This window comes from Phalacrocorax aristotelis, chromosome 2, assembly GCF_949628215.1.
Source record: "Phalacrocorax aristotelis chromosome 2, bGulAri2.1, whole genome shotgun sequence".
Classification (NCBI taxonomy): Eukaryota; Metazoa; Chordata; class Aves; order Suliformes; family Phalacrocoracidae; genus Phalacrocorax; species Phalacrocorax aristotelis.
In genome coordinates, this window is record NC_134277.1 from 37,994,884 (window position 1) to 38,008,955 (window position 14,072).

The following is a 14,072-nucleotide window of genomic DNA, read 5'->3' on the forward strand; positions in this document are numbered from 1 at the left end:
TGGTGGCACTCCTGCTATGCTGAAACTTACACTGTCTTTACTGTCCTCATTTATTCTGAGTTATAGACCAATTAAGGATACATCTGCAAATGCATCAGAATTTTTCTTTAACGTTGCTTTGTGTTCTGCTTTTGTTTCTCCCAAAACTTCCTTCTTTGGGAATGGCTTTTCTGTGTATTTGGTTGACGTGAAAAAACATCAGTTTTGTATGACTCAAACTTACCAGATTTCTTCATAGCTTTGGCTTTTGTAACTCCTAGGCCAATTAAACCATGATTTCTGAGAGGGATAAGCTGGTCTGTGTTAATCATGCCAGGTGAGCGTGCACACAGTGGTGATTTTGTGTGGAGTGGGTGACGTGCCCCAAGTTCCTGCTGTCATCTGCTGAGCACTGACTTTCCGTTTGCTCGTGCTCCCATCATTGACCAAAATGTAATCATTTGGAGCAAATAATTTCTAGAAGCAGGTATGTATGGGAGAGATCTATAAACAAAACACACACACACATATATATGTATGTGTGTATACATATATAAAATACTGAAGTGTGAGTTAGAAATGTAGTCCTGATTACAGTTGGCAGTAAGCCCAGAATAACTATCCTGAGACTCTTAAACAATGTTGTTAGTCACAGTAAATTTGTGGGGGGTGGGGGTGTAACTTTTGGCATCTGACAACCAGGTCAGGGTATTTTTTGAGATGAATCCAAAGTGGCCCTTCTTCTAGAAAAAAAAACCCAAACCCCACTACACTTTATTAGCCTGATATTACCCTGGCAGCTGATGTCTATCCTATGCAAAAGATAGTAATAAAAGGAGCAGTTTGTATCCAGGTACCTCATGGCAGACCAGACTGCTTGCAGAGAGGCAGAGAAACCTAAAAGGGTTTGTTTGATTTCACTCACACAGCAGAGCTGAATCCCAGGAAGAAAATGTATGTACTCTTCTTTCCCGTTTACCCGCACTATACGTTAGCAACGTATCTCTATTGGTTGATCAAAGCTTAAGATGGGTATTGCTTCGCTTACTGTTGCATGTTAAAATGATCTGTAGAAATCAGAGGCAGGGACTGTTCAAGTCTAAGGTTTTTGTACAGTGTCGCACGGCTTTGTTTCTGATTTCTGTTCGGCAGTCTTGGAACTGATTACAATTGTAATCACAAAAGCAGTACTTGAAACAAAATAGGTTAGTTTTGTTAAAACTAGGTGAGTTGCACTTATTTCTGACAGTTAATGTCTGGCTTTCCCTTCTAGTGGCAAACCTCTTTAACCATGCTTTATTGTGTAATACTGTGTTTATCTTTGATTCATGTAATCTGTGGAACTCATTGTGGCAATTTTAAAGAGTCAGAGTTACAAGTCCAGTGAAATTAGTTAAGCCACGATGTTAAAGGCATCCTTTATTATTCGTTAACCTAGATACCCAAACTCCTGACTTCTGAAGGCCTGGCACTTGTTATGCTACATAACCACAGCATCAGCCTTGGGTACAGCCTTCAGACTCTTTCCTACAGACCTGAGGCTACGCATCGCTGCGTTACATTGCTGCAGGGCGCTGTAGAGGTCTTGGACTAAGTGTGTGCAGCGGTGTCCCTGGTCATCCGTGTGGAGTGTAAGGAAGCTGGCCCTGGGCCTACACAAAGGGCAGATTAAACTGTCCTTTTCTCAAAACAAGGAGTATGGGCATCGTCCAAATAACTTGATGACTCGACTGTGGGGTCTTGAGAGTAAGACTGTGCCTATGCTTAAAATACAGCATAGGTTGAGCCGTTGAGGCCTGGCCTCCCGGCAATTGTCAGACACTTTCTGTAAAAGCAGCTTCAGCTAGCCTTCTCATTTCAGGTTTTGAATCTCCAGGGGATGGTTTGTTTTACCGTGGGAGAGTGAGCGGGTTTGAAATATCAGGTTGAAAAGCATATGTGACATCATTTATAAGAATAAAGAACGTATCACTGGGTGTACTACCTGGAAGAAGCTGGGCACTGAGTGATTGTGAACCAAGATGAGCAAGTTCTGTCCTCCCTTCCTGTAGTTCTCCCTTGGACAAAATTCGAGTGTACCCTGTACATCTGAAATGACAGAAATGAACAGCGTTCGGAGTCCAGCACTATGGGACACTTGCGGTGTTCTCCAGAAGTTCCAAGTTAGCCCGGGGCAGCGCATGAGAGTTTTTAGTTATTGGTGTTTGTATACTGTGTAGTGTAATCTTAATTAGAATAGCTGTGAAATACTCACTCTCAGACCAAGGTGAAGTTCTCATTGTTGCTGTTCGGCCAGTCTTTAATTACACAGTAATCTCTGTAACGCACACTTCGAGGTATGCTCAGTGTAGGTTTGCACTCTTCTTGTTTGGGTTAAGCATAACAGAAGGTTAAGAGTTGATCTTTATATACTTCGCCAAGAGGAAGAGAGCACTGAAGAAACAGGCTTTCCGTATCGTAACAGCATGGTATCAATATATACTCAGTATTGTTGTTCTTACATGGTGCGCAGGTCAGAAGCTACTCTAAGGAACACATACTATGATTTTTACAGTTAATTGAACTGGGTCATGAGAAAGCTATATCCTTAGGGCATAACAAACTTAACCTTACTTTGACACCAGAAAACCTTTTTTTTAAAAAGTGTCAATAACTTGCACTTGCCTTTTGTTGAAGCCGGTGCCTGCGAGGCAGCAGTGCCCATGTAGAGGAAAGCATCATACTCTTTTTTTTTTTTTCAATTCAGTTTTTCAAAAAAGAGGGAGGAAGAATGTAATATTTGTACATGGTAGGGTATCCCACTTGCCAGAAGCGGAAAGGAAGGACAAAAGATGTGCACAATTTCATCTTACCAAGTGACTGCCAGTAACCCAAAAAGGGGGGGGGGGGGGGGGGGGGGGGGGGGGGGGGCAAAGTACTGAACAGATAACTACAATAACTAGAGTAAATAACATTAAAAACCCACCCAAAACGAAGCATAAAACCCCACCCAACCTGTTAACCTATTAAAGCTTCATCCGATGTGGACAGGCGGTGCTGATTTTTTTTTTTTTTTTTAGAATTAAATTTTAAAGACTGCAAACCTTCGTCTAAATCGGTTTGCATTTTTGCTGGTTCTAATTAAAATCTTTAGTTTCCCCTGGACTGTGGTAGCAGAGCAGAAATAGCCATGTGGGGAAGGTGGTGCTAAAGCAGTCTGCTTCTGCTGACACGGCTAATACTGATGGACGGAGGGCATTGGTAAGATCAGTTCTACTTGAATAATGTCTGATACGACCATATTTCATTTGCCACTCAGAACCTTTTAATCTTTGTGTAATGCGTGTGAAAAGGCTGAGAGGTTTCCTTTCCTGATAGGGACACTAAAATTTCTGAGGTATTCTAACATTTGTGTGGAAGATGGATGACTACAGGAATGATGAGCTCTGTCTCTGTTGCAGCCTGGCATTCAGGTTAGCGGTTCCTTTCAGGACAATATAAAAACCCTGTCAAAAGTTGGGTTTTGTTGAAAGCACTAATAATTTTGAATGGGAAAAGAGACCCATCTGTGTCATGTTAGCCACGTAATTCTGGTTAATGCCCTTATATACCAAGTTAACATTGAGTATTGGTAAATCCTGACCCCGTATTCAACTAAAACTAATAATCCTTAATATAATGAATAACCTGTGCCTTTGTCATTGGGTCCGCTAACCTGTCCTAAACAAAGCTTGCTTAAGGTTTTGAGGCTGAAGAGCCCTTTCACCGGAGACGCACCTCGTCCACCTTGTCATTTGTAACCAAGTATTAGTAAGCGCTGTGACAAAAATGCCCTGTGCTCAAGAAGCGACTGAGTGGCAAACAGTAAAGAACTTGGTTTTAAACCAAAGGATTTAACTACTCATTAGGCCTGTGTTTGTAGTGGAATTATCTTTTTGAAGGAAGACGTGCGTTTGTTTTCTCAGATAAGCCCTGGTTTGCTTATAGTCTGGTATTCAGCAACTTTGTCATGTCTTTGGCACGATATAAGCTGTAGCATCGAAGCACAAGAGTGCTTTAAATAGTTTTCCTTCTTTAATACATACATCCTACCTCCTTCATGACAAAAGGAACAAATAATATTTCAAAACCCATATGCCCTTTTTACTGCAGGTGCAAAGCAAGCAAGTTAGACAGGAAAATATGTCTGTTGCTAGCATCTGTCGCAGCAAGCCCCACTAGCTGCTTAATGGAAACGTTAAATGGTTGAAGCTAAACAGCTGTTGTCAGGAGAAGAAAAACATTGAGGGAATCTTCCTGTCCTGCCCTGTTGTTTCCATTAACTCTTCGTAAGGACGAAGTACGTTTTAGCCTAAAAATGAAATGTGTTTGAATATAAGTATTAGTTATCTGTATAAAACATACAGTGTGTACGCTGTTACATATGGTCCCTTGCCCATGCATTTTTGAAGATCTGCTAGGTAATTGCGAATCCTTGCACAGAGGGCATCTGTGAGATGAGAAGGAAAACGAACTAGGAGTTGGAGTTTCAAAAATCTTCCTGAATCTACCTGTAGTCCCACCTTGAAATGAGGTTTTGTGCTGCATTATCTAATAGAAAAATAGAACCAAGATGCTGTATAATAAATAGTTTTATTCTGCATAAAGAATGGTTTTACAAACGCGGTTCTGATTTTTGTTCCTGCTTTATTTTCCTTTTGTGCCGTTTTCTTCCCTTAGTTGTGTTTGCTTACATCACTGTGCTTATTTAACTCTTAATTAGTAAAAACATCATCACAGAATAAAAAAAGACCCCCAAACCTGCCAAACATAAGTGCTCTGACCCCTTGCTCGTCAGAAGGGAACTCTCAGAAACCTGTCACTGTAAGTATCCATCATTTTTCTGCTGGAGAATTGCCCAGCGCAGGCAGATTCCTGTCTTCCTTTGTGAGAAGTGAGGAGCAGCGGGTTCCCTAGAGGCTGACCTGCCTTCTAACCTGATGGAAGCTCCGAGGCAAACCCGCTTGTCCGTCAGCAGAGCGCTCCTCATCAGTGCCCGCTGCAGCTGTTCGCGTGCTGCGAGCCGGAGAGCGCAGCCGAGGGAGCTGATGAGAGGAAGCAGCCGGACAGGGCAATTTAGCTGACGGGCCTGGCGGCAGCGTGAAGCGTGTGACGTGCTCGGCTGGTGAGAGCGAGCAGCGTAGGCAGATCGCTCAGAACTGACCGCTGGGAGGCAAGCATGTGGATTGGAACCGGTGCCTCTCTTTTTTCCCCTTGCTGAAATTTTAAATTGTCGAGATTTTTAAAGTCTGACCTGACATTCCATTGTCTAGAATTTATTTTTGAATTTTAGCTCTCAATAAAATGCTGTTGTGGTTTGTAGCGCGATGCCCTGCACTCCGCTTAACACAGGTTTTTCCGTTCCGACGTAGCCCCAGGCATTAACGGTGAGGTGACCTGCATTTCCTTAGTTACGGTGCCAGCGGAAGCATTCTGGCAGCACCGGCCCAGGTTTCTGCTCTAGGTACACGGTCAAAAGGCTGTCTGTGTTTAGCTTTTTGTGTTCATTAACCACGTCTCCCTTTTGTACACTGAAGTAAAACTTAGGTGCAGAGGTTAGAAAACGAAAGGTAAATTTCATCCCTGTTTATGCTCGATAACAAAAATGTATTTGGAGGGGAAAGAAAAAAAGCTGTTGCTAGTGGGTATTATTTTAAATGTTTCCTTTGCATTTTTTTAATAGGATGACGACAACACTGTACCTTCTGCTCCTGATCCTCCGAGTCTTCTCTTGCATGAACGTGGAACCGGTTTCTGCTTTGATTCCAGGTAAATGTTCTCTTTTATGGGTCTCTAATGGCACGGATACGTTTCTCTATAACCGGACTTTTTTACTCAAGGGTCGGGGGGTGGAGATGAAAAACCATAAAGCACTTTCAGTGAATGTTTGGTTTACAATTAACTGTCAGCCAATATGCTGTTAGACTGGGTTGACTGTTCGCGTTATAACTTATTTTGACGGAACGTGGACAATTTCTTTGGTAAATGAATGAATAACTTTTGTTTTCCCCCCTCTCTTTCCAACCTAATTGTGAACGTAAGTTTAGAGCTTTTATAAAGTGTTATGTTTGCTAAGAGCAAGCATTTATGAGCAGAGAGAGTGGTTTCCCATGAAACTGCTTGGCCATTAAGACATTCAATAGATTTGTATTCAGTGGTAGCTGGAATTATGTCAAAACTATGTCGCTTTTAAAATGCCAGGTTATTTTGGAATTCCTGTGTAAAACGACCTTAACTGTACTGAGCACTTCCAGTGAAGACAATTAAATTAACTGTATGACACTTGCTTAGGTACAAAGTCTGCTCAAATCGAAGTTTGTAGTAAAGCTCTTAACGTCGGTGGCGACGGGATCCTACTCTTACATTTTCCTTTGCAATAACCGAGGAAATGACTGTTCCCTTTCTCCCCCTCCGCCTCCTCGCGCAGTTTCGACGTGCACAAGAAATGCCCTCTTTGCGACGTGATGTTTCCACCGAACTACGACCAGAGCAAGTTCGAGGAGCACGTCGAGAGTCACTGGAAGGTGTGCCCCATGTGCAGCGAGCAGTTCCCGCCGGACTACGATCAGCAAGGCTTTGAGAGGCACGTTCAGACGCACTTTGATCAGAACGTATTAAATTTTGATTAAATACTCCTTGTTTTGCAGTGTAGCTTAAAACCCCACAACTTTGAGCAGTCCACCTACAGAACAAAACCAGTTGCAGCTTTTCTGTAACGGAGCAAACTTCCGATTAAAAGCTAACGTACTCTAACGGGAGCCGTGGTGAATCGTGGCTGTGAGCTGCTGTTGGGTTCTCTTCTCTCTCTCCCTAACGTTATACTAAAAATAACCCCTACAAAACCCCACCTTGTTGTGTACGTAGCTATTTATTCCCCTACTTAGTGGAATTTGTAAGGACCCAGGAATGATTTAGCCTCAGAAACAATGAGACCAGCTTCATGACGCTCCTCAGCCTACATAAAAATGCCACCAAAACACCTGGGGTTTCCCTTGACTGTGATAACTGAGGCATGATTGAAAATGTAATAAACAGCTGTTTCTCCTAGCAAAGCTGTGTAGTTTTTCTTTGAGTAACACTTAAATCAGAAAGTTACATCCCTTATCCTATGAAAATATAGTTTTCTAGTACGTTTCTGAAATGTAGATGCATGTACTGTGAGATTACATGCTTGCAACGGAAGGAATGGCAAATACTTCAGTTTTACTTACGGAATGTTTGCCTTAAGGGGTAATGGTAAATAAAGTACGTTATACCTTAAGGCAGTATTTTCAAGTTGAAAGAAACTGCTGTGCTTAAATGCCTGAAAGTAATCGTTTAAAAAAAAAAAAAGTCATTGCGTTACGTTGCAGTTGCGTTCAGTAGAAAATATTGTTATGTTTTCACGACAGTGAATCGTGTTCCTTTTGGCTTAGGGCTTTTAAAACTTTCTGCGTTTTAATTCTCTGTATTTCTTTCCACTAAGTAAAAACATGTGTGTACATCCAAACATTTTATATTTACTTTAACTGTATTAAGCAAATTTGCTTTCCACTTGTTGTACAGTAGTCTTGTTAGATTAAAAGCAAAACTACTCATGGAGTCAGTGGTCCTTTTTTCCTGCTGCTCATTTCCAAATAAAACAGAGTTCAGGCTTTGTGTAGCTGCAAGAAGTGACGGTTCAGCTCGGTGTGACAGAGAAACTCTTGCTCATGTCTGTTTGTGCTCTTTTGTTGAGAGAGAGACTCGGGGATTAAGGTTTTGAGTAGCTCCCGTTGTCTGCGGTTCTCTCCTGGACACGTGCACTTGCCTGTTCAGTGCAGGGCTTATGAAAAGCTGATGCCATCGATAAATCGCAGGGCCGGGCGCAGCAGCTCCTACATCCGTCCTTGTGTTCCGTTTTAAGTCTTAAGGTTAAAAAAAAAAAATTAACTGTGACCTTTATGTCAAGAGATGGCCTGAGGGGAGGCACGGAGGGGCTGGAAGAATATTCTGTCAGTTATTTTTTACTGTAACTCGGTGGCATGTGAGACCAGTCAGGACAGGCTATAAACCCAAAATATTATCACGTTATTAGAAGACTTCTGTCATCTCAGAGGTCGGCATCCTGCGCAGGCAGGCCCACCTCAGACCCCAGCTGTGCCGACGCAGGGACCGCTCTTGGGTGCGTGTGTCCGCGTGTGCGTACAGGGACCATGCGAGCTTCCCTGTTAATCAGCCACCGCCGTGGCTGCTTAAATAACCAGGGAGTTTGTGGGCACATGATGGCAGCCAAAGACCTCTGCCACAACCTAGTGGCATTAATGATGTCTCCTTTCCTAGCGCTAGCCATGGCCCTTGTGAAAACCTTTAGGCGAAGGGTAACCCCTACCCTACCAATAAACGGGGGCTTCAATATACATTTTATCATCTGGTGACCTGAGCCTGCTTGTGGTGGTGGAAGGAAGCTGCTGGTGACATCTGAAATCCCTTGGACTCATTAAATCAAAATAATCCTCCCCCACCCCCAAGGCTGTAGCGTTCTGTGTAATTGTGTGCGTTTACGCTGTGGTGCTCAAGTTGCTTCAGCTGAATGCAGGGTTTGATGACACCGAAGTAAAATACACAAATGAAAGACTCTCTGCAGCCCAGGAACTTCACTCTCCAGGTTAGTAACAAGCAAAGAGCGGTCTTTTTTTTTTTAGGTCAGAGGCAGTTTATTTTAAATGTGATTTGATTTACACTTATAAGCAGCTTTCTCAACAGGAATTCTTTTAAGTTGCCTTCAGTTCTAAAACAAACCTCTGTCACTTTCAAACTTAAAGTACTTTGTCCCCAACAAAACATATGAAAATATAATTTAAAGCACACTTTTCACAGACACGGTACAATACATTCACTATACACAGTATAACAAAATAGTCCCATCTTTACCTGTTTAATAATACTGTCACAATGAGTAGGTAAATAGAAACTGGAATTTCCTTTTTATAGTCAAAAGGAATTTACATGCAACAATGACGTTTTACGACCGTTTAGCTGTTGAACGAACTTACCCAGCCTGTCGTTTCTTGCGCTAGGAGCAGAGCCAAAACATGTTTGTTGGCCACATCTGGTGCCAAAACTGCAGAAGGCAGGAAGGGGCCACCCGGGGCCTTCGTGTGCCAGGAACTCTCATGTCTGGGTCATCCTTCAGGCCCAGCTGACGGCGCGGTGCAACGCAAGCGCTGTCGCCGCGCAAGGGTTTGGAAAACTCAGGTTTTACTTCCGTTGGGGTGTTCTAACCGCTTAGTCGTTAGGATGAGCCCTAAGTGTTTTAAAGAGACTTTTACTCTGCCGGAGACGAGGGAATTGTCATTTCGTTTAAAGCTTTGGGACAAAAAATTAAAGGGGAAGCTCGCTCCTCCTCTATCTGCGCTCTCTTTTGCACTTAAAAGAAGCGGAATTAAGCGAAGGCGCCGGCCGTGTTTAACACAGCGCGTCCCTCCCGGACCCTGGCCGCCTAGGACGTGTTTGTGGGGCGGGGCGCGGGGTGCCCACGGCCGCCCCGGCAGCGCATGAGAGAAGCGCGCTCAAGGCAGGGTGGTGAGCCACGCGCCCTCGGGTACCGCCCCGACAGGCCGCGCTCTCCTCTGGGCTCTTGTTTTAGGTCAGTCTCTGACCACCTGCTGCAAGAAGCACTTAATCGTCAGTAAGGCTCATATGTCCTATTTCAGCAAAATTAATTGCAAAGCTAAACAGACGCTTCCGAGCGGAATGCAGTGACCTACACCGAGAAGCCAAAAAAATAAAAAAACGCACAAAGAAAAAAAAAATTCTCAGAATACAATGAACATGAGGGAGAGGCATTAGAAACTCCCTTAGCACAAATAACGGACCTCCTTAAACCATGCGTAGGATTTTTAATTTTTATTTGCAACCACAGGCACGCGCTCATGCAGTAGTTGCAAGAATTGGCAACACATAAAACATTAAACCTGTTGGCAATAGAGAACTACAAAGTGCTTTAAAACTTCATCTGAGATGAAGGTAATCGTTTCTCACACACACATAAATTTGCACTTAAGTATTTCCGAGTGTCTTTCTAAGAGATAGTTCAGGGGTAAATAGTTAGTTGGACTGGGATATTGGTCCTCAAAAGTTTGATGGGCGTGAACGTAATACGACATCATCTTGTACAAAAAAAAAAAAAAAAAAAAAAAGTAGTTATTTCTAACGCTAAAGTGATTGTTCACTGGGTCGAATGGGAAGGTTTTCAGCGTTTCCAGAGGGGGAAAAGAGGGAAAAAAAAAAAAAAAAAAAAAAAGAAGATTTGCAAGATAATATAAAATACAGCAAGCACACCTTTTTATGTATGTTATTTAAGTATGAAAATATTTTTAGCATATTATGTTAAACATTCTTTCTTATTTATATTTCCGTTACCTAAAAGACTTGCTACTCCACGGCTAGCTCCATTACGTAAGGCATGTTAACTAGAGTTCGACGAGGGTGGTATTGTTTTGGTTTTGCACACGCGTTGACGGATGCATCGAAAGTCTTCATCACGTTACAATCTCGAAAGGGCGTCAGTGCCAAGCTCTCCTCCTCTCGCTCCTGTTCAACACTTCAGTACAACTAAATACGCAACGTTTCCCCCTCCCCCCTCCCCCAATCTTTTCTGTTTTGGAGAAAAATGTTCTGAAGAACCTATAGCTTTTATAGCACCTTATCTCAAAGTAATGAAAAATGGGTATGGTGATTACATGTGCAAATGTACAAAATCATTAACTCTACAAAGATACATCATTCCAAAATTACAGAAAATTTTAAAGCATGCATTTAATTTTTTTTAAAGGGTTGCTGAATGCTTCCCCTGAAAAAGGTGGCTGTTCTCAAAATCAGCAACTGCTGGTGAGGATTTCTTGGCACATTTGTGACCAGCACGTTACTGCTGCATCTTCCTGATAATCTCAGCAGACACGGGGGGATGGAAATTGATTGTGTGGTGCCGCAGGCCCTGAGCTGTCTTGTAACTCTTTCCACAGCGACATTTGAATGGTTTGCGTACGCGGATTTGTGTTCTGTGCCCGTTCTTGGCGTGGTACTTGATACCGTTCACATTCTGTGAGCGAAAGAGGAAAATGTTAGTGGTCAAGGTGGCTGGAGGTGGCCTGGCTTCCTGTTAAAAAACCAAAAATTGATTAACGTTACGGGCAAAACCCACGCTAATGGCAGGGAACTGCCGCTGGGTGCTGTGCGTGTGTTGGGCTTTCACGACACGAGGTGGGACAAGACGGAGAATAACCCATGCGCTTCTAAGGCATGAAACTTGTCTACCTGGGTAATCCCAATTTTTATGTCCCAACGTACGGCACTTACCAAAAAACACCATTTCATGGTCTCCCACAGAGACGGCCTTTGCTTCCTGACCTTTTTTTTTTTTTTTGATATAGCATTGACAAATTTCATTCAGAGGTTCATTTCCAAGCAAACAAAGAATTGGCACGAAGACTTGAGTCACACTCCTTCAAAAAGCTGAAGCTCCCCCCCATGGTGTGTTTGTTCCGTTTCGTGTCATTGTTTCTAGATGTGTCTTTAGGCACCAGCAAATCCTGATAGTTTACACATTGTCTCCAAAGAATTAACTGCCGGGAACACTTAACTTTTAAAAAGTTACACAGGGTGGGTACTTAGAAAATAATGCAGAGAAGCCGTCTTTGCAACAGCTGTTGTTTGGGAATATTCTACAGCTAAAACTAGAGAACTGATCTCCACTGTAGTTTGGAGAGAAAGAACGAAACCCAGCACCACAGCACACTTACCCTCACGCTGGCACAGTCACGGAACAGGCAACGCTCTTGCTAGGGTCATCAAGAACCTTACTGAGCGTAAATCAAAATCATACCCGTCCTCCTTTCCCCGTCTTCCGGCAGAAGCGGAAGAAGCTGCTGTGGTCTCACTTGTCTGTGATTCCTACTGGAGTCTCTCTTATCTGCTTCCACTAAAAGAGCTTGGATTTTGGATAAATAAGGAAAGACAAACTGTCTGTTGCTAGAGTTTCTCCTAGGAAGACAAAAGATGCCGAGGCAATTTGTGCCAAAGGCACAGCTCTGAGGCTCCACTGCGTCCTCTCGAGAGTCTCCAGATACGTATCTCAAGTTTTGGGTTTTTTATTTAAGAACTATTTAAAAAGAGACAAAATCGATTAACAGCATGGATATCGATTAACCCGCTAAATGAAAAGTTTCGGGGATTTTGTCTTTGCTGAACCACTGCCTGGTGTCACACACAGCAAAAGTCCCCTTGGCTCTTTTTAAGCAGCAAGTTCAGTTTTATTAACGTGCAGCTTACAGGAAGGGAGAGCTCCAGCCTGGAACTCACAGCAGCTGGACAAGTAAGATAATTTAAAAAAAAAAAAAAAAAAAAAGCCTTCAGTAAACAGCTACAACTCCTAAAACTTCAGAAGACTCTATATACATCAGAAAGCAAAGCCCAGAAAGGCACGAGGTTAACACCTTCAGTACCACTCCCCTGCCAACACTTCCCTTTCTCCTCCCCTACCTCCGAATCCAACTTCTTCCGAGCCAGAATCCCAAGCCTTGCGTCCCGCTCCTGAGAGAGGCACTCGCCCTGCTGCCCCTCCACGGCCCCGCGCCAACCACAGCCCGCAACAGCGAGCGGGAGCACGAGGGACTCACAGCTCCCGTCAGGGAAGTGGGGAATGAGTGCAACTGCAAGAGAAACCGCCCTGTCTGCCAGAGAGCTACGGTGTTCTCGCCTTACAACGTAAAATGCTGGCCACTATTTATTACACATTAACTGTGCCGTGGCAGCAATGTATTTTTAATCTCTAAGCTAAAACAGTTCTCTGGTTTCAGTCATAAAGCTGAGCGTGGCACTGTTTTCGTCAGAACTGAACTCGTAATGCCCAGTGGAGTCTGCACCGCTGGAGTGGCATTTTTAGGGCAGCCTGGGTGTCTGGAGAGGCTGATTTGTGGAAATCCTTTAGCAAGGAGAAACTTTGCCTAAAATACCCACCCCGGAAGAAGGGTATGGTGCAAGACTCCACGCAACTGCTCTGCCCACAAATTCATGCTTCTCTCGTCTAGAGCACCCGGGCACTGAATCCTCACTTGAAGTTGCAAGTCCAGCCCCCAAATTGTCTTCTACATCCTTAAAAATACTGGGCAACGCCTGCACAGCTGTCACCTGAGACATGGGAGACAAGAATCTTCAGTCTCCAATACAATCCGGACATACAAATATGAGCCTTTAGTGCAGGTTACTTCTGGGCGAAGAGTATTTGGCAGAGATATAATGCTGCACCACCAAGACAGACAAGAGCACATCAAGGCTACAAATCATCCTCAAGAGCAGTCAAGTGAATTCCCTGCAAGTTATTCGAGATTCTGAGGCAGGTTTTAGATGGTTCTGCACATAGTTACAACCTTCAGCACCCGCAGGACAGTTGGGGCGAGGGGCTGGGAATGTCACTGGATGGCATGAGGGCTCTCATAGGCATCTGTCAACACCTGAGTACCATTAAGGACCTGAGCCTTCAAAGAGGAGGAAATCTGGGGGGTGACCTGCTAAACTTTTGCTACTGCAGTGAAATTTTAGAAACCAAGCTATCCCCCAAACCCTATAGATATATTTTGGAAACTACAGAAACCTGTTCAGACTTTTTATTTTTGTAAGAAATCACTTCAAGATAGTTTTAAACTAGTATCAATTGCTACAGATGCCACAAATCTGCAGTCACAGATACCCTCACTGATCCATGCCAATGGTACTCTTCTCCTGACCCAGATTTTTTAACGATCCACTTGGCCTCAAGTACACCACGTGCTTTGATGAAGGGGGAAAGTACTTTCAGGCAGAAAAATTTAAGGAAACTCTAAACCAGAAACCTCCGTGGAATGAACTGGGCGATGGAAGGTTTGAAAAACAGTAAGCCACGCAGAGTATGAGGAACTAGTCTAACACGAAATTTGACCTGTACCCCTGTCTAAAAGAAAACTGTTGTTAGAATTACAGTCGGCTCTTCAGCACTTTTTCCACTGCTGTAACGTAAACATTTTGTTGTATGTCTGGGCTGAGTTTGTTGAGGTATGGCAAAACCCACTGCCAAACTC

General features: G+C 43.4%; 2 protein-coding genes across 5 annotated transcripts in view; one reads left to right on the forward strand and one right to left on the reverse strand.

Annotated features, from left to right (window-relative positions):
• Positions 1 to 7,578, forward strand: part of TAX1BP1 (Tax1 binding protein 1) — a 63,415-nt gene extending 55,837 nt beyond the window's left edge. For all 4 annotated transcript variants that reach the window (XM_075083136.1, XM_075083138.1, XM_075083137.1 and 1 more), the window contains 2 exons: positions 5,681 to 5,766; positions 6,425 to 7,578. In XM_075083136.1, coding sequence (XP_074939237.1) covers positions 5,681 to 5,766; positions 6,425 to 6,626 — 288 coding nt within the window. In that variant the 3' untranslated portion in view covers positions 6,627 to 7,578. The remainder of the gene's footprint in view (positions 1 to 5,680; positions 5,767 to 6,424) is intronic.
• Positions 7,579 to 8,647: 1,069 nt separating this feature from the next.
• The window catches only part of JAZF1 (JAZF zinc finger 1), a 195,607-nt gene continuing 190,182 nt past the window's right edge, over positions 8,648 to 14,072 (reverse strand). Inside the window, exon 5 of the mRNA XM_075083140.1 lies at positions 8,648 to 11,059. Within this exon, the coding sequence (XP_074939241.1) occupies positions 10,883 to 11,059 (177 nt within the window). The 3' untranslated portion in view covers positions 8,648 to 10,882. The remainder of the gene's footprint in view (positions 11,060 to 14,072) is intronic.